The 19,464-nt window shown below is 37.3% G+C and overlaps 3 protein-coding genes and 1 long non-coding RNA gene across 4 annotated transcripts in view; 1 reads left to right on the top strand and 3 right to left on the bottom strand.

Moving 5' to 3' along the window:
- Window positions 1-13,141, bottom strand: part of LOC134794698 (uncharacterized) — a 209,989-nt gene extending 196,848 nt beyond the window's left edge. The window contains exon 1 of the mRNA XM_063766468.1: window positions 12,704-13,141. The gene's annotated coding sequence lies outside the window, so the exon portion shown is untranslated. The remainder of the gene's footprint in view (window positions 1-12,703) is intronic.
- The window catches only part of LOC134794713 (uncharacterized), a 71,049-nt gene that overhangs the window by 28,565 nt on the left and 23,020 nt on the right, over window positions 1-19,464 (bottom strand). The window lies entirely within an intron of this gene.
- The window catches only part of LOC134794723 (uncharacterized), a 71,318-nt gene that overhangs the window by 41,545 nt on the left and 10,309 nt on the right, over window positions 1-19,464 (top strand). The window lies entirely within an intron of this gene.
- Window positions 17,817-19,212, bottom strand: LOC134794691 (endoplasmic reticulum-Golgi intermediate compartment protein 2). The gene has a single exon (XM_063766460.1). The coding sequence runs from the start codon at window positions 19,121-19,123 to the stop codon at window positions 17,966-17,968; it is 1,158 nt and encodes a 385-aa protein (XP_063622530.1). The 5' UTR covers window positions 19,124-19,212; the 3' UTR covers window positions 17,817-17,965.

Genomic DNA, 19,464 nt, shown 5'->3' with positions numbered 1-19,464 from the left:
CGGGACGAGTCCCCAATTTATTCTGGATCTGAATAAAATATTACGGGAACGGACGTGACGGACGTTTTCGCCCGGTACCTGAGGGCATGGGAATTATAACGTAAATAACTGGACACTGCCTTTGGTATTTTAAATTTGGGTACCGTAAAACCACCCGACTACTATAGTCCAGTGCCCTGTTTATCAAAAGCTTGTACCTTGTAATACAAGTGGAAGTCCCTTTCTAACAAAAGCTGACATCCGCTTGTATTACAAATTACAAGCTACAAGCTTTTAATAAACAGGGCACAGGTGCTCGTTTCTCAAAAGCTTGTAACTTGTAATACAAGCGGATGTCACTTTTTGACAGCTTTTGTTAGAAAGGGACTTCCACTTGTATTACAAATTACAAGCTTTTGAGAAACAGGCCCCAGCAAGGCCTACAAGTATTGTCCACAAATTCAATACGTAAGGAATAACTAGTTTCTGCCCGCGACTTTGTCTGCGTGGATTGATGATGATGATTGGTAAAAACTATTCTAAGTCCTTCCCCGGGCCTCAAACTATCTCCACGCCAAGTTTCTTCTAAATTGGTTCTGTAGGCCTAGCATAGGGATTTTGAGCGCTCGATTTCGTGATTTTCCCTTCAATATATCTCCACTACTAGGCATTTAAATTCTACTAATAGAATTGAAAACGACTGGTTAATACCACTAGATTCCCAATATCTATTGCTCATATTTCAAAAATAGCATTTCGCCGTTTTCCAGACTTTCGAGTGATGCAATCGAGCGCTCGAAATTCAAAAATCGGCCTCCTGGATGAGCGCGACTAGGAAAGTACATATACATAGGGATTATTAAGTATGGATTACTCACCATTTTTTTTTTTGGTTCACGTTTATTCTTCCATTTTACAACATTCAAACAATAGCCTCACCTAAACGAACATTCGAGTATAGAAAAGTAAATATAGGACCATAAAATGAGAGCGTAATTTCGTATATATTGTAGGCTCGTAACTTCAATTCTTAGAATAGCTCCCCTTACTTATCTGAACCCACCATGTTATGACCCTTGTAACCCAATAATCAACATCAATGACATGCTTCTTACGTAATCTGACTATAGGCTACACCAAATGACGTCATCAGGAGTTTTTGGGATATGTTCACTGTAAATTAGAACCTAATAGTTTGGGGTAAAGTTGAGATTTGAGTGTTAATGTGTTTATTGTGTATAAAGTCAGATGCAGATTTTAAGACCACTAAGTGTTCAAGATGTCGGTATAATGAGAAAAGTCAGTGACGCATAAGGACATACTCTGATATTTATATAATTAAATGGAATCGAAGAATTTTTTGCAATAGCAATTAAATATAATATACCTACCCATTAATAATTGTGCAATCCGCACGTGCGTATCTCTTTACGTGATATATTAACCCTAAATAAAACTGCCTTTGTTCTCGCAAACTACTTGTCATACAAATATGTACCTTCTTCCATACTACTTAGGTTGTATTTAATGTAACGTCCTCAAGCGCTAAACGTAAGGACCAAGAACAATGAATTTATTTAAACAGTGCGTATGTTATTATAACCGCTAACCAATTGTAGGCGAATCCAACGCTGTATGTAACCAGTATCAGTGCACTGTTGGACAACTCAATAGTTGGTAGTAGTCGAGGTCTTAATTACGCTGGTTGTACTGAACATTCGACTCGCTCGCTCTTAATGATCGATAGGAATACGCTGCCAGATGTGAAGTATCGACAGTGTTTTGTTTAAATGTTCGATTCGAACAACAATCACATGCGGTTAATACAAGCGATAATAAACTATATGTCAATGAGTTAAAGCGTTTATGGGCTGCAGAAAGGTTGGTAAAACCTAACCAATATATTTTGAGATCGGAGCATGCAATAAAATACCCTTTGTTAAAGGAACAAGGTTTTCTACGTGTGTATAGATATGTTGGTAAGCTTTGTTGTGAGTTAGGGCACGCGTGGGCTTGTTAAAAAAGTTGAGACCTAACTATTGGGTAAAGTACTAAAAGTACTAACGGAAATGGGGGGCTGGAAATAGTGCAGGATACGAGTGGTTTAAACAAACGTCAGAGTAGCTTCTATAAACTTCCCTATTGTAATTAAAAGAGGAAATTATTAAACGCTTAATGAGAGTATTTATCAAGGCGCGCCGCGCGAAACTTGAGGCAGAATCTTATACCTACTTCTGTTTAAAATTTTGTTAAATTCCTCGGCTATGTCATTAGCTATTTTATGCTAAAATTATATTACTATAGTATGCACGGTAACGATATACAATTGAAATAAATGGAATTTAAACACGTTTTCTTGTTTTTTTTTCTATCCAGCTAACTTTAACCTTTTAGGGTTTTGCTCAGAGCCTGACCTCGCAAATATAGTCTAGTTTCCGTATGAATTTTCATGGCATTTGCCTTAATTAAACGTGTATAAAATTTATATAAAACTATAATTTTGCGTTAGCCCCTCTTAAAGGGTTAATGCCCTAGGCCCATGAGGTAACGGTGTGAAGAAAGCGTTGCGTTAAGTACATGTAAATATGCGTAGACGCACAATTATCGCGACGCACGCGCATGATGTGCGTTACTTAAGTTTCCGCATGTAATTTGAAAACGAGGATCGAATTTCGAAAAGGTTGTGAACCCCTGTATTTGTTCTAAAAGATTTCATAATAATGTAATCGTGTTCCAAAAAAGGTTGTGAAAATGTGAACTCCTATCGTTTGTAAGGATCGACAACTCGACACTGTCGATGTCCACAGTCGATCACTAGAAATTTTAGACCGTGTTTAGGCCTCCCCCCACATACGAGTTTAGTTCCCAAGAAGAAATTCAATTTCTTCGCGGATGCAGCAGCCAGCAGGCATGTCACATGGATAATGCCATATGGATGGCATTATCCATGTGACAAAATATCCGTCACTCTTTAACAGAGCGCGATTGAAAGTGACGGATACCGTTTTATAACGCTATCAGCGTTATAAAACAGTATCCGTCACTTAGACAGACAAAAACGACCATCATATCCGTACTGGGCTATAACCGCGAAAATCGAAGTTCGCAAATTGCGGGCATCTCTCTCAGTCACTCTATAATTACGCCTTCATTGGAGTAAAAGAGAAAGCAATTTGCGAATTTCGGTTTTCGCGGCAGGCCCTCAGGTTTCCACACGGTTTTTGCCGTCACCGAAAAGCGAAAACTAGCACATAACACAATATTAGGTAAGTCAGGAGTGCCGATGAGAACGTTCTCGTTTCTGAGAATTCCTTTCCGAAGATATATCCGGAAAATTTCCCACTTTCTCGAGAACGTTCTCTTATTAGCATAAATAAGTCTGGGTCTGGAGTTGCAGGCGTCCATAGGCTACGGTGACTGCTTACCATCAGGCGGGCCGTATGCTTGTTTGCCACCGATGTGGTATAAAAAAAATAAGTTATGAACAATCTTAATTTTTTTTAATGGAATGACATACTATTTACTTTTGTTACGTTTATACCTTTGGCCTCAAATAACTTGTTTGGGCAATTTTGTGTTGTTTTACTCCTGGTTTTTTTATCAATTAGTATTATTTTTTATATTGCTATGAATGGTGCCAAGTATTTGCCTTTAAGCTTCCATGGTATTTGTCTTATCTCCTACACTAAGCGATTAAACAAAAGAATTCATGGCTTTTGCGACGAAAGGGTAAAACTCTCAGAGAACATTTCCGAGAAAGTTTCCGATAGATTTCTCTGTTCTCGGGAAAATTTCGAGTACGGCATGGCATATCGCTAGTCAGGAGTACCTAGATCCAAGAAAGCCCGTAATATACGGCTATCCCGTAAATCATGACATTTGGCAATAATGTGCGCGGCGGAGTTTTATCATTTATCACGTCAAGTCGACAACCCTATCTATGTCTTCGCCTTTTAGCGTTTTCTATAATAAAAAGAAAAGAATACACTCAAGGGCAATGAAAACGGGTGAATTTCTACGAAAAGTTCAAGCGTCTTTTTACGCTATTCTCGATTATAAGGGCTAAGCAATGAACCTTTAACCTGGTGTAAAATCTATGATTATGTTTTCTAAATAAAGAAAAAAAAATTCTAATAGCATGAAACAAATATGACTGAGTCACTCTGCCTCTCAAGCAAAGTTGACGCAGCATATTTTTTAAGAAAATAGGTACACTGGCCAGTGCCAGTTACGTCTCCGAACTCCGAATTCATTATCGAAAAACCGGCCAAGTGCGAGTCGGGCTCGCGTTCCAACGGTTCTGTACATTAAATCCGACTAACGCTTGACTGCACATTTCTAATAGGTTTTCCTGTCATCTATAGATAGGTAAAGAACTATTTTGTGCATTTTATTTCAAAATTTTAGACCCAGTACTTGTGGAGATTTTTTGGCTTTTTTCTTAAATAACTTCTAACCTAATATTTACTATAAAATTGTAAAAAAATACATTTGAAACTCTCAAAATGAGCTCTTTCATTTGATATATAACACGATATAGTTTAAAAACATTATTTTTTAACATTCTCATTTACCCCCCAAAAGTGGCCCCCATGTTTAAAATTCATTTGTTTACGTTACATGTCCGTCTTTGGGTCACTAATTTACTTATGTGTACCAAATTTCAACTTAATTGGTCCAGTTGTTTCCGAGAAAATAGGCAGTGACAGACGGACAAACAGACAGACAGAGGCACGAGTGATTCTATAAGGGTTCCGTTTTTTTTTCATTTGAGGTAAGGAACCCTAAAAATTACCATACATCAACGACTAACGCATTAGGTAACAATTGTAAAAATTAAAATTCAACACAATACCAGTAGGTAGGTATGTGCAATTTCTCTGATTATATCATAAAGGTTTTCACTACAGAGTTACAGACAGCCTTGAAAAGGTGACTATGAACATTTTTGTTAATGAAATTGTACAACTTCGGTCCAATTCGTGTCTAATTGAATTGTGTGAAAGCCGATTTTGAATATTATACCTCGAGACGTAAAAGCAATTCATTTGTTTGTAATCATTTCTTGCGAAAACGGCTTAACTTTCTTTATAAAGACGAATATTCAACTACGGAAAAAATATTTTTATAATAGAAAAACGTCAAAACCTACTTATACATTTCAGTTAATGATAAAAATCTTCAAAGATTTTATCCGACTTAAAAAAACTTACGAAGTATCATGTTGTTGGACCTTAAAAGTCAATAAATGAGGTAACTAAATGCTAGCTCATTTATGATGAGTATTATGCCTTTGTTTTAGTCAGGTTAGGTCTAGGCATAGATAAATAACTCAATAAGTTAGCTTAGATTGCTCCCTCCATACATAGAAATAAAATATTCATTTCTAACAATAACAAGTTATAAACTTACGTTTTACCTCGCATATAGCTTATATTATTTATTAAATAAGGAAATTTATGTATGAAGTAAACACTATAAGCTAAAGGTTCCGTCACACAGGTGCGTTTTCTGGGCGGGGCGTGAGCGAAGCGTGAGCGTTTTCACGCCCCGCCCGGAAAACGCGCCTGTGTGACGAAGCCTTTACTTATTTCTTTGTCTATGGCCTAGCTAGGGTATGTGTTCCTATTATAATCCCTTTACTTTATTACGAAGTTATTCGGCAACCTGTATTCTGTGACTTCTATATCGTGCCCCTAATACCTGAAAGTCAATTAAACACCCATACAAAGCAATTCCATCATAATCCAAGGCATCTACAATTACCGGATACCGAAACAAAACAATGAAAGAAGACTCCAATAACGCCTCATTCACATTATCATCGTCCACAATTAACTGCCTATTCTTAAACCGTAATACAAAGACATAAAGCACATCTACGATCAATTAATGTGTTACTGTCAATGCTATCATCCACAATCTTAACTGACTTATTGTAAACCTTAATGTAAAAACATAAGGTACACCTATGGTGAGTGAAATTGCTAATGTTTGATAGACATTCCACTGCTGTGACGTCTGTCATTGTGCGTGTTTATGGAACACCTGTTGGACTTTTCCGATTGTGTTAAAATGTTCTGAGGGGCTACCGCGAAAACCGAAATTCGCAAATTGCGGGGATCTTTCTCTTTTACTCCAATGAAGGCGTAATTAGAGTGACAGAGAAAAATGCCCGCAATTTGCGAACTTCGATTTTCGCGGTTATAGCCCTGATAGCGTAGTTACACCTGCATTTTACAGAACCCCTAGTGTATTCATTCGATAGCGTGCGGAGCGTTCGCGTTACCTATGAGTATTTTTGTATGGGATTTTGAACAGCGCGCCAATCGGGACGGTTTGGAAACTCAAAATCCCATACAAAATGACACTTATCGTAAACGCGTAGGTACTCAGGTCGCGCTGTTGAATGAGATTTAATCTAGGGGTATTGTAATAGATCTATCGTTTAACTGAGGTGGGTGTTAAGACGTTGTAATGGTCATAACTTCATAAGCTGACAGATGAAAGACGAACGAACTGGGTGATGGCTTGGCGGCATTAAGCTGATTTGAAGTATGTTAAGAAAGCAAAACTTTAATTATAGAGAATTTTATTCAAGTTAAGTGTGAGTTTTGTTGAGTTATTTTCAAATTATATTTATTGCTATTTTAAAACTAACAAAAATCCTTGCATTCAATATAAGAATTATATTCGTTCATTCATTTCATTCAATATAAGAATTTTAGTTCAAAGCTCGGCCTAACTACCTTCTACTAGAAAATCACTGAAAATATTCTTTACCAACAATCTGAGATGAAATAAGTGGTAGACCTTTGGTAGACCTAAAGCAACCGTATTCTCAAAACGTTTGAATGTGTGAGTTAGAAGAAAATAAGTACTTTTTAATTCTAGATGCAACAAACAAAAACGGTTTTAATTATCCATTCCAAAGATCCTAAAATAAATACCCACCCTTTAAAATAACAGACACTCCATAAATTATACGATTTTAGAACCGTCACACAAGTCTCGACTTTTTTTTTTAAATAGGTAGTGGAGAAACCGAGCTATCGATCAGACAAGTGACTATCGGATTACTAAACCCCCAACACCCCGCATCCTGTTTTAAACATGTCAATGCCCTGAACTAGCGTTGTTGAAAAACAAAAAACGGTGGTTAAAAAACATCCATTTTGCTAACGGATGAGTAAAGTTGTTGATGAAACTAAACGCTATGAAATTTGAGGGAAAGAATTCCTTTAAAACACATCCGCTAATAACAGTATGCTAAAATAATGTATGGATTTCAAGTACATATTATGTATTTGGCGTGGCCAGATCCTAGTATTTAATAGATTTTAATCATTTCATTTCATATAATTCCATTTTAGAATTCATTTCAGGATATGGTTAGGTTCGGTTTGACTTTATCTCGATGTGGAAAACGGATGATTTCACGATCAAGACATATAAATTTCAACTGTTCATTTGTGTCGCTAGGCAGTAATTATTGAATTATTCTATCTAGACCAAGCCCACTCTGCCCACGTGACTCACATAACTCACATAAGTAAGTACATATCGATTTGTGAGATAACGTACTTATGTGCCTAATTACTTTAATTAGTAGCTAGAGTCGGAAACGCTAAGTTTAGTTTTCATGCCAAGTGATACATCAAGTATAGAGTTTATAGGGATATGTATGCGTTCGCACTGCCAAGTTTGTGCAAAGATGCCGTGGTCAGAGTTTACCCAAAGGTTCCGTCACCCAAGCGCGTTTTCCGGGCGGGGCGTGAGCGCGGCGTGAGCGTTTTATATGTAAAAGCGGCGCGCCCCGCTCACGCGCCGCCCGCAATGCGCGCCTGTGTGACGGAGCCTTAAGAAAAGGAAGAAACAATCCCAAAGGACCACATTGGTTTCGTCTCGATCGACTTGAGGTGAAATCTATATAAGTTTAAAGGACTTGTATCCAGGACCATAAGTACCACAACTTTAGAAAAAGAATAAAGAATAAGTTTAAATAAAAACAACTAAGTTTAGAAAGGGTTTTAAAATTAAACCAAATACTAAATCAGGATTGAACATCAAGCTTAAACTAAACTTAAAAATAGCAAGTGTAGTGAAGGAAGTGCTTCTGAATTTTGTAGAAGAGCTAAATCCTGCTGCCGCGACAGACCGAGCCAGACTTAGACAGGTTCGGAAATAGAACAAGGATGGCGAGATCGGGTTAGTTGTAAGGAGTTTGTAGATATATAAAATGAAAGAGATTACGTATATGAAATAAACAGTGATCAAGACTTGTGCCCAGTGCAGGAATCGAACAAGCGTCTTCTTTCAAGCCTAGGCCATCCGGAGTTATTGCGGCACTCCTCTAAATTTCTCAATTGAGATATATTAAAACCATTGAGAGATGTTATAATGGTTGGCCAAAGTTAGTCGGAAAATCCCGATTCGTCTTTAATAAGATGCAAAGGCAAACACTTTTTAGAGTGATTTTCGAACTGGACCTGTCGAGGACTAATTTGAGGTTTTATGTGTTATTTATACTTTTTATACATTTTGTCTATGTTTTTATGGTATTTTGTTTTACCTTTTGTTTTTAGATCAGCTGTCATTAAATGCTCTGTGTGAAGCCCGGCTTTTTCGTTGCTCCCGATTTTTACAGCTATCGAAGTGTAAATTATCCTGGATTCCGGGACAGGACCTTTACTTCAGAACTACTCGAAAGTTGTCTGAAAGCTTAGTAAAATGTACCCAAATTGGTTTTATTATGTCCAAAGGAAAGACACCTTTTTTGGAACGTTAATTTAATACCCCAATTTTCTTGGTTTAATAAAAATAAAGTTCCAAATGCAAATACACAAATGTTTCCCTTGAGGCGTACAAAGCTTTAGAAACCTCGAAAATAACACTGTTTCAGAAAGAAACATAAGAGTACAATGGTCTGAATTATAAAAACGAAATGTACCACATCCCTCCGTGTGTTGTACATCACTTAGCATGTTCCTCGTCCCTTGGGGAAACCATCTCGAGCAAATAGAAACAATCATTTTGCTCACGATACACAAAACACACGTCATGCTCCCTGGAAACCCCACTGTCTGTTTTGTGATTTATTGAAACGTAATGCTGATGTACACAATATGTACTGAATTAGTACATACTTAAAAAAAATTGTACCTCAATAGATCGAGAGTACAATTAACTCAATGCGGACTTGCTGTAGAGCATCTCCCCAGCAACCCCAAAATCTAATTAAAGAAAATTCACGTAAATACTTACTTTTTAGCAAAAAAGACGCCTAAAAATCATTGTACTGCAGTTTTTAACGTTGATCGAGTTAGCCATGGCTAGTTAAATTACCTAATTGTCGCCAGGACGCAAGCGCCTCCAGCCGACTTCTCAAACGTACGAAACTTTGTATTTTTATATAGGTACAATGAGATACACACATTTCATTTATGTTATGAACTTGGTTTCTGGTGAGAGTTCCAATGTTTTCTTGTCAACCAGCAATGGTGTAGTTGCATTGATCATAAACGTATGTACTTATTTTTAGTCGTACCTACGTGTTTTTTACATGACATTATTGAAGTATGTTGATAACGTTAAAACGAAGATTAGGTAGTTTTATTTTTATTGCTAGGTAGGTACTTATAGGAGTTATAATTCATAAAACCATATTTTTTATCTCATTTTTAATTTTTTAACCTAAAACTAAAACTACCCAACTCTATGTTGAGCAATGAATATACAAAGTGTAATAACGAACAATCTTTTGGCGCAGTTACGATGACCTATAATTTATCGGATCATATTATATTTGAAGTCGCCGTGACTGTAGTCAGTGACTATAAAAGAAGTGCCAAAAACATTAGTTCTGCAAAGCAACAGACGATACGACCTAGCGTCAATTATTGAGTTTGTACCTCCAACAGTTGCAACAGGACTTGGTCATTTTACAGCTCATTGTAAAACGGGACCTTACTGGTACTGCTATGATGATCTCAAGACAAAGGTACAGTCATCAGCAATAGTATGTTACACAACTAGGGCCGCAAAAATATGTGACACGTTCTTATTTGGAGCGCAATAAGAGCGCGTCATATATTTTTGCGGCCCTAGTTGTGTAACATACTATTGCTGACGACTGTACATAAAACAAATTTTGGTAAACCATTTCAATCAAACATACTTATTTACTTACATCAATATTTAATTTTATTAAAAATGCAAAAAGTCAATCGAGTTTTATATATGTTTAGGTGATAATGTTTATATGGGTTTATATTATGTTTAGATGATGATATTTTGTCAATAAGATAACTTAAAAATAATTTTGCAATCGATTTGTTTGTTATGTTTTCTTGTCCTATGTGATATTTTACGTTAAACAATTAAAAATGAGATAAAAAAATATGGTTTTATGAATTATAACTCCTATAAGTACCTACCTAGCAATAAAAATAAAAGTACCTAATCTTCGTTTTAACGTTATCAAGATACTTCAATAACGTCATATAAAAAACACGTAGGCACGACTAAAAATAAGTACATACGTTTATGATCAATGCAACTACACCATTGCTGGTTGATAAGAAAATATTGGTACTCTCACCAGAAACCAAGTTCATAACATAAATAAAATGTGTGTATCTCATTGTACCTATATAAAAATACAAAGTTTCGTACGTTTGAGAAGTCTGCTGAAGACGCTTGCGTCCTGGTGACAATTAGGTGATTTAACTAGCCATGGCTAACTCAATCAACGTTAAAAACTGCAGTACAATTTTTTTTAGGCGTCTTTTTTGCTAAATAGTATGTATTTATGTGAATTTTCTTTAATTAAATTTTGGGGTTGCTGGGGAGATGCTCTACAGCAAGTCCGATTTGAGTTAATTGTACTCTCGATCTATTGAGGTACAATTTTTTTTAAGTATGTACTAATTCAGTACATATTGTGTACATCAGCATTACGTTTCAATAAATCACAAAACAGACAGTGGGGTTTCCAGGGAGCATGACGTCAAAACACAGAGAGTGCTTTCAATTTTTTTTTTGTAAAGTAAGTTATGGTCCTGGATACTATTCCTTTTAAGACACGGACACGGAGATAACTTTGGAAAGAGGTGTGTTCGAAAGTTGTCGGTGATCAAACATACAGTTGTTCAAGGTCGAACAAAAAACTGTTTGTTCAGGTTTTTTTCTATTTCGTTCTTAAATTAGAACGCACGTTTTTGAAACCGAGTGCGGCGAAGACATCAATCATTCGTTCTAAAAACTAGTTTAAAGTAATGGTTGTCAATAGTCAATAGGTAGGTTATTTCGATAACAGGCTTTTAAAGGCACTTCCAATGATTAGAAAAGTAACTGAGGAAGTCAATAAACTTGCTATTAAAAAACAATTAGGTGTTCATTATAACTAAATTAACATAACTTGTGTTAGTAACGCTTTCATGACTGTTATGGTTGTAACAAAATGTTAAACTAAGCTATGAATAGAAATGGTACATTTCTCCTCCATTGTGTTCCGTAGATAACCGTCATAAAACGTTTTGGGGCTATTATCTATGGTCTCACAATTTGTCATCTATGGACGGGGGTTTCCCTAAATACTTTTTTTTTAATGGGGCTTAAATAGTGAATAGAATCAGGCGTTACTTTGCGGAAATCCATACTAATTAAAACCAAAATATTATTTTGCTAATCCGCGAAAAGATAACGTGCTAGTCAATCAGTGCTAACCCGTTATACTTACTTGCGTATTTTTACATGCAATTAATATTACCACCCTCCCACCGCAAAATTTGCGTATTTATTTTTGCGGTGGGAGGGTGGGAATATTAATTGCATGTAAAAATACGCAAGTAAGTATAACGGGTTAGCACTGATTGACTAGCACGTTATCTTTTCGCGGATTAGCAAAATAATATTTTGGTTTTAATTAATGGGGCTTAAATCATCTTCTTGACAGCCACATCCGTTTTAGCTCAGGGCATAAAAACCTTTACCTTTTTCAATTATCTAAGGAATGTTTACGATGTTTTAATGTCTAACTGTGACAAAGTATTTCTTCAAATCAAAACGTGCTAATGACTTCTATCTTGGTCATCATTCAGCTTTTTCGGCTGACATAATGCGAAGTCGTCCGAGCAGACGTTATGCGTACAAAAACAAACCATTTATTAGTCAATGTCAGTTCAGAAACCTGACATATTTTTTCAGTTTGACCGCCGGCAGTGGGCAAACCGGCTTGGCAGGGAGTCAACAGGTAGGGTACAGGGCACTGACCTACAGTCGCCGGTGCATGGCATGAATGGCACCATAGTTTCAAACGTTCAGCTGTTACCGTCGTTAACGATACGGTTTTCGAACGAAAACATTTCGAAAATAGAACACTAGTTCATTCACGTTCCACATTTAAAATGTAACGACGCGGAATGCTGCGAATGGAAAGTGCATTCGCAGCACGAAATGTTTTAAATTTGCGAACGCACACGATAACGTGGCGATTCTGAATTGAGTTGTAAGACTTGTATCATCGGACGCGTGTTACTTATTAAACAGCTATCACTAAATAAACGATGCACACAATGTCAGCACTTCATACGTGTTTGCTTATTTACATGTTGATACCAGAGCCAAACAACGGTATCTCTGTAGGTATTGGAACGCAACAATAAAAACATCGCAGATAAAGTTAACTGTAAATTTAAAGCAAAATAACCAAAACGCCACTCACCTCGCGAAATGCAGCGAGCTGTTGCTCTGCGTCCTTATGCACCTAACAAAGGTCTACTTTCACCTCCGAGAATAAACTTAACCATATACGGCCCTCTTGCGATGAACGCGACTTTAACGCGCTTTTTTTTATCGAACGAAACAGTAACGTTCAATTGAAACGGTAAAATGTGATCGCAAATAAAGTTAACTTCACTCACACAACACTTTAGACTTTTCACTGTATTCACTGCACTGTTTTTGACGTTTGGGATGAGTTTTGTGTCATGAGGGGCCTGGGCAACCGATACTGAAAGTTGTAAAACTTTTTCGGTTGCGGATTTCGTGTTTGGAACGTAGCCGAGCGTCCGTTGTGGGGCGAAGCCGCCGCGCGAGTGGTTGGTTGAGGCGAGAGCGGCGGCCGGCGCGGCGCGAGCGTGCGCAAGAGACAGAACGGCACGGAGCATGCGGGGAAGACAGAGATGAACGATCGGGACCGTTTACAAAATGCCCTTCTCTCTCCGCGTGCGAAATTTAAGGGGAAGTTTAAACTTTTGCCCTATTGTATGTGTTTTAAAACCTCGTGGTGTTTTTAAAAACTGTACGGCCTTGGGAATGCATTTTCCTTAACAGTTTTGAGGTCATGGTTTGTAAAATAAGTAAGGTATGGTGGCCCAAATTTTAATGGGGACATTTATATTGATAAAACTGGTAACATTTAGTCAACTGTTCATATATTTAAACAATGCAAGATTTGTAGCAATATAGCACGGTCGTTATAAAATACATAATTATGAAAAATAGTATAAAATACTGGAATTACAAAAATGTACCTATTATACTTAACTTCGTATCTAAATGTGCAGATCTTTTGATTTGTTAACTAACTATAAAGGCCAAGCCACACCGGATGCGTATGCGTAGACGTGCACGTGCACGTACGCGTCCCGATGCGTTGTATAATACGAAAACTCATACGAGAGGACACACCGCTTGCGTGACGTGTGCGTACGCGTGACTTGCACGCAACGCAGCTCCGACGAGACAAACCGGCTGCGTGCTGCGTGCACGCGTCCACGCACCGGAGCGGCAACGTCGCTTCGTTGCGTGCAGTGATGACGTTGTGTTTAACTGCGTTCCCTATGAGAGGGCGAACCAAGCAGGTTCGGACACGCACAGCTCGGTGCTGCATAGGTGCTGTGCGTGTACACGCGCAGCTCGCTTGTATTTATTTACAACTCGGCCGGTGCGCGTGCTGGTTTTTAATATGGATTCAGAGATAAAAGAAAAACTAATTAATATATTCGTCAATACGAATGTATATTTACAACATATAGCACAAAGATTCCAAAAAATACGTCTTATAAAAATTTGGCCTGTGGGAACAAATCGATGTTAGGTACTAATAATACTATTGGAAAACAAGGTTGTTGTATTGTTGTGTTGTGTAGAAGCGGTGGTGGCCGAGTGGATATGACGCCCGACTTTCAATCCGGAGGTCGCGGGTTCAAATCCTGGCTCGTACCAATGAGTTTTTCGGAACTCATGTACGAAATATCATTTGATATTTACCACTAGCTTTTCGGTGAAGGAAAACATCGTGAGGAAACCTGCATACATCTGCGAAGAAATTCAAAGGTGTATGTGAAGTTCCCGATCCGCATTGGGCTAGCGTGGGGACTATAGCCCAATCCCTCTCGCACATGAGAGGAGGCCTGTGCCCAGCAGTGGGACGTATATAGGCTGAATGGTGGTGGTGGTGTATTGTTAACTTAATAATAATATTATGTACTCTGAATTATCTCGATTCAAATATGAGACATTTTTTTCCTCTAATTGCAATGTCGGCATTCGGTGAGCTGCTTCCATTTGCAACAGGAGTATAATAGAATAGAATACCATTTATTTCAGTATAAGTAACAGTATAATAACATGATGTACTGTCGCAGGAGTGTATTTTATTTTACTGCACGCATGACCGAGCTGCAGCGTGCGCTTGCGTGACGTGTACAGCACACTGCGTGGCGTGCGCTGCGTGACGTGCGCGTCACCCGGTGTGACAGGGGTGCTGCGCACGTCTACGCTTACGTCGACGCACACGTGCTGCACACGCAGCCGGTGTGGCTCGGCCTTTAAGGTACCTATCTATAGCCTCGTGCCGCTCACCATACAAAATTATTGCTAAAGTTAGACCAAGAATAGTCTGCAGAGATTTTGATATAACACTTTAAACTCTCGCGTTTTGTACACATATTGTACACATTTGTTGGGACGTCAGTCTTTCCGTGACCACAGCTGGTGCAACTCAGCTGAAACGTCGGAATTAAAGGTAAAAACAATGAAATTATATCGCGGTAGACCCGTTTGTGCAATTAAATATGAGATTTTGATAGCCCACGCAGTGCAAGTGTTATTTTAAACGTCAAACTTCTATGAAATTATGACGTAAAAGTAACACGCGTGGGCTATCAAAATCGCTGCAGACTTTACATGGTCTAACTCTAGAGAAATTTGAATCTGGTTGTATTTTAATTGGGTTGAATTTCATTCGTTCAAAAAAAATTGAGCCAAAGGAAATGCTACTTTGTATGTTTATATGAGCGTTGAAATTCCATTGAAACGGAATGTACATCGTAATGGACATTGGGCGGCATGAGGTTAGTAAACAAAATTTACAAATCCTGGAAGTCATTCTTGATTAAGCTTGACCAATCATTTAACAAGCATTGAACATAGATAAAAGCAATAAATTCATATTAAATTTAAATACCTAGGCGCATTACTTAGGTAAATTGTTGTTTAACCTCTTCTTCCTGTATTATTTGTATTGTTTTCTGTAATGAGGTGTGCAATAAAGAGTATTTGTATTGTATTGTAAATTCGCCATCAGAATATCGGAGCGGCCGAAGTGCTGAATAATATCTGAACACACATTCTAACGCAGTGGTGGGCAAAGTACGGCCCGCGGGCCAGGTCCGGCCCGCGAAAGATTTTTTATGGCCCGCCGTCGGTCATTTAAAAAAATGTATAATATGGCCAGCAATATAATAAAAATGCATTTTTGCTGTAAAGCTGGCCCTCCTCTGAAATTCCTTCAAGTTTTGGCCCCTCATGAAGAAAGGTTGCCCACCACTGCTCTAACGCCTCAACAATTGAGCGTGCTCAGATATTTGTGAGCGCCTGGGCCGCTCCGATATATCTGATTGCGACTGTACAATATTTAAAAATTAAGTCAATGTAAAAGCTCAGAACTGAACATAATTTATTAATTTCTACAAATTTTTGTCTAGATATGAAGTATTAAAATGTGTTTGAGAAAAAAACCTTAGCTACAGTAATACACCATTTTGTTTTAAGGTTGAACACTTTGAACATAATATGATCTTAGTAACTTGCATAGGTAGATAATAGTACATTATTGTCGAGGCTCGGAAGTAGCTACTTGCAGGCTGAGGATTCGTTTTAAACGGACGACCTTGGGAGTCCGTTTAATTGAATCCGAAGCCAGCAAGTAGCCTTCCAGCCGAGTCATATATAGTGCTTTTCTCAAAAATGGTGCAAGAAATATAAATATGATAAAAATATTTTACAGAGAAACGTTCTTACGTAATATATATTTTGACAGAAAAAAGTAGAAACAATTGAAAAATATTGCTTTTTATTTTTTTAAATCCTATTTGAGACATTATAATAATAAGTATAGATGGTCAAGCAAATCTTGTCAGTAGAAAAAGGTGCCTAATTCGAATTTTCTATGAGACGATATTCCTTCGCGCCTACATTTTTCAAATTTGGCGCCTTTTTCTACTGACAAGATCTGCTTGACCAACTTTACCTACTAAATCATCTGTTTGGCTGTTTAATGGGCCTGTGCCTTCATTTGATATGACCGTTTAAGCTTTTAAAAAGTTTGGAACTCGACAAATAATGGAATTTGTATGCAACATTGCAGTCCCAAAATCGAGACTGCAATGTTTTTAACTTTTAAATTTTTGACTGACCATAAACTCCGCACTTCGCGACCTATTTTTTAAACGGCAAAGTCGACTTTGCCGTCCATTTTGAGAAAAATGTATTAAAGTGTCATTCTATGGAACTTGCTAACTATGTAAACAAACCGCCATATTGAAATTGTCAAAGAATGATGAATTTACCTAGTGACTTTAGTTTACATAGTTAGCAAGTTCCATAGAATGACACTTTATCTTACTTTACTTTTTACTTCATAATGTGATAAAAAATTCTTAGTTATCAATATAAGCAAAGTAGTTTCACTGAATCTAGTTTTAAAACAATTCTCACATGTAAATGAACAAATGGGTTTTTATCATTTTATGGTTTTAGCAATTACTCAGTAATCGTAAGCATACCTTGATAACAAAGTGGCATACAAAATTCATTTCACATCTACCTGCCCAGAATATAACAATATGGATTGTTAACTATGACGATTTTTACCCATTATTATTCACGACGGGACTTTTTCGCATAAAATTAAATTTTAAATTTACCTCCGACCTTTCGAGGACGGCGTTGTCCCCGTGGTCTCGGAGAAGACTCCCTCCTCCTTTGTCCTCCTCGAAACGTCGGAGGCAAAATAAACCCTAATTTAACGCGATTAAGTCCCGTTGTTGTGAAATATAGATTGTATTCTAAAACATGTCGAAAATTGGTTGTAAAAGTGTAGGTACACTAAGTTTAATGAAAATGGTGTTATCACTTATTTATATTTTTGCTTAAACCTTCGAACGCCACGCCTGTCGTGTCGCCGCGTTGAGACAATGAATCCTGAACCTTGTCAGAATGCACGAAGGTTGATATTGGGCGCGCGTCAGTTGATGTCTTTACCGGTCAAAGGATTAAATAAAAATAAAAATTATAGGACATTTTTACACAAATTGACTAAGCCCCACAGTAAACTCTAGAAGGCTAAAGGCTAATTAAAGATGTCAATACTTAAAAATGCATAATTTGTTGATATATCCTGACATACCCTACCTATTTCTTTGTTTTTGTAATCTTCAAAAATTGACATTGATTTTTTGAATTTTCAAGTTAATAACTTAACACATTGACTGCCAGGAACCTGCTTGGCTTCAGTGGCTTTCCCTTATAAAGCGGGAAAACACTGGGAATGGCTATGAGCGTAGCCAAGGAAAACATTGGCAGTGAATGTGTTAACAATAAAAGTTATGTTGTGGCTTTTACATTAACTAGACAAAAATAATCTCTTATATACAAATTTCAGTTCGTACATAAACTTACAACTAAGAATTCTCTGCTATCATTGCTTCACTATTCCTAAAGGAACATTCAGGTCCGTCTGCATTAGCAACGGATTTAATTGAACGGGTCTCTTTTCAAATGTCTGAGTGTGATTTAACACAGATGGTGCTGCTTTCTTAATAAATACATTTTGTACTTTCAATACTACAGCATTAAAGCAACCTACAATAATGTAAATACCACCTATGACTGAGAACAGTCTTAATAAAAACTGAAGGAAGTTTTCTCTCTCTTGGTAAACATTAATTTTTAATGCCGCCATATCATATTTAAAGAAAATCCCTGGGACTCCGTGGGAGCCTTTTGAATGGCTGATTGGTCTTTCCAACTCTTTGACTGAGTACTGATAAGTCTTGATCGATTCAAATGCTGTATCTACATCTGTTGGTACAACTTCAATAAAGTACTGATACAACATGTTTTCATTGTTAGTAATTTTCTCGTCACCTTCCAGCGGGTATATTATTCCATTCGCAGGACTGCCAAAGCTGAGTCTGTGTATTCTGTGACTGAAGTTCTGCGGTGTTTCATCAAACATCATGTTCAAGTGAATATGACCACGGGGCAAGTGTAAACTTTTACCGGCAGTTATGTGAAAATTGCCAGCTACTTTATTCAAAGTAAGTATACCGTGTAGTCTGCATGCGTCTGGTCTTCTATTTGGCTTCGTTTTCCTAGCTGGTACAGTAGCCCGAACAGATCCATGGCCTTTTTTCCACAATAATTGCCACACAGAATGGTACTCCTCCCTTAAATATGAATTTAAGTATTTAACTGCTTCAAATGCATCTTGTTGCTCCTGTGTAAGCTCGAACCACGTGTCTTCTTCAGTCAATTCACCGAAACCGAACACGCTTTGCGACGTCGAGTCCAAAATATCAGCGCCAATGTTTGAACACGGCATTGCGACCGTTATGTCAATGTTTATCCTCAGTTTCTCGTCCATTTCAGTGTCGGGTGAGAATTTAAAAACTAAATTACTATCCAAATAGTACGTGACTTCACTATAAATTAACCACAGTATAATAAAAAAAGTGATAACAGAAAACGTTCCGCCGACTGGGGTACTGTCGACGTACTCCTCCGGAACTTTGGGAAATGCATCGAATTCCTTCACTTTGTCTATCACATTCTTCTTTCCTCTATATCTGAGCATCTTCTTGTTATATCAACTCTAGTTAGAACTGCTTTAAGTCGGACGAATTTATTTTATTAAAATTTTCAGGTTCAGATTGAAAGTAACACTCCAACAAGCTACACTTTCTACAAGTTTGACAGTTCCCTGAAGTGTCAAAGTGACATTTCTCTTTACGGAGTTAGCTTGTTTCACTTTGTAAAACTCATGTAAAACTTTTAACTGAATTTTATATTACTTTACCATTTCTAACAAATAATATATCATTGTATATAAATAAATAAATGTAAATTTTGATATTTATGTGTGAATCTTTAATTTATTACTGAAATAAAATTACGTTACCTTATTTTCAAAAAGCT

This window comes from Cydia splendana, chromosome 11 (genome assembly GCF_910591565.1).
Source record: "Cydia splendana chromosome 11, ilCydSple1.2, whole genome shotgun sequence".
Classification (NCBI taxonomy): Eukaryota; Metazoa; Arthropoda; class Insecta; order Lepidoptera; family Tortricidae; genus Cydia; species Cydia splendana.
Note: the sequence above shows the minus strand (reverse complement) of the source record. Positions and strands in the feature narration are given on the sequence as shown.

What these genes read in the sequence shown, in the direction of transcription:
- LOC134794691 (XM_063766460.1), bottom strand. Translation starts at nt 19,123, where the DNA reads ATGCTCAGATATAGAGGAAAGAAGAATGTGATAGACAAAGTGAAGGAA.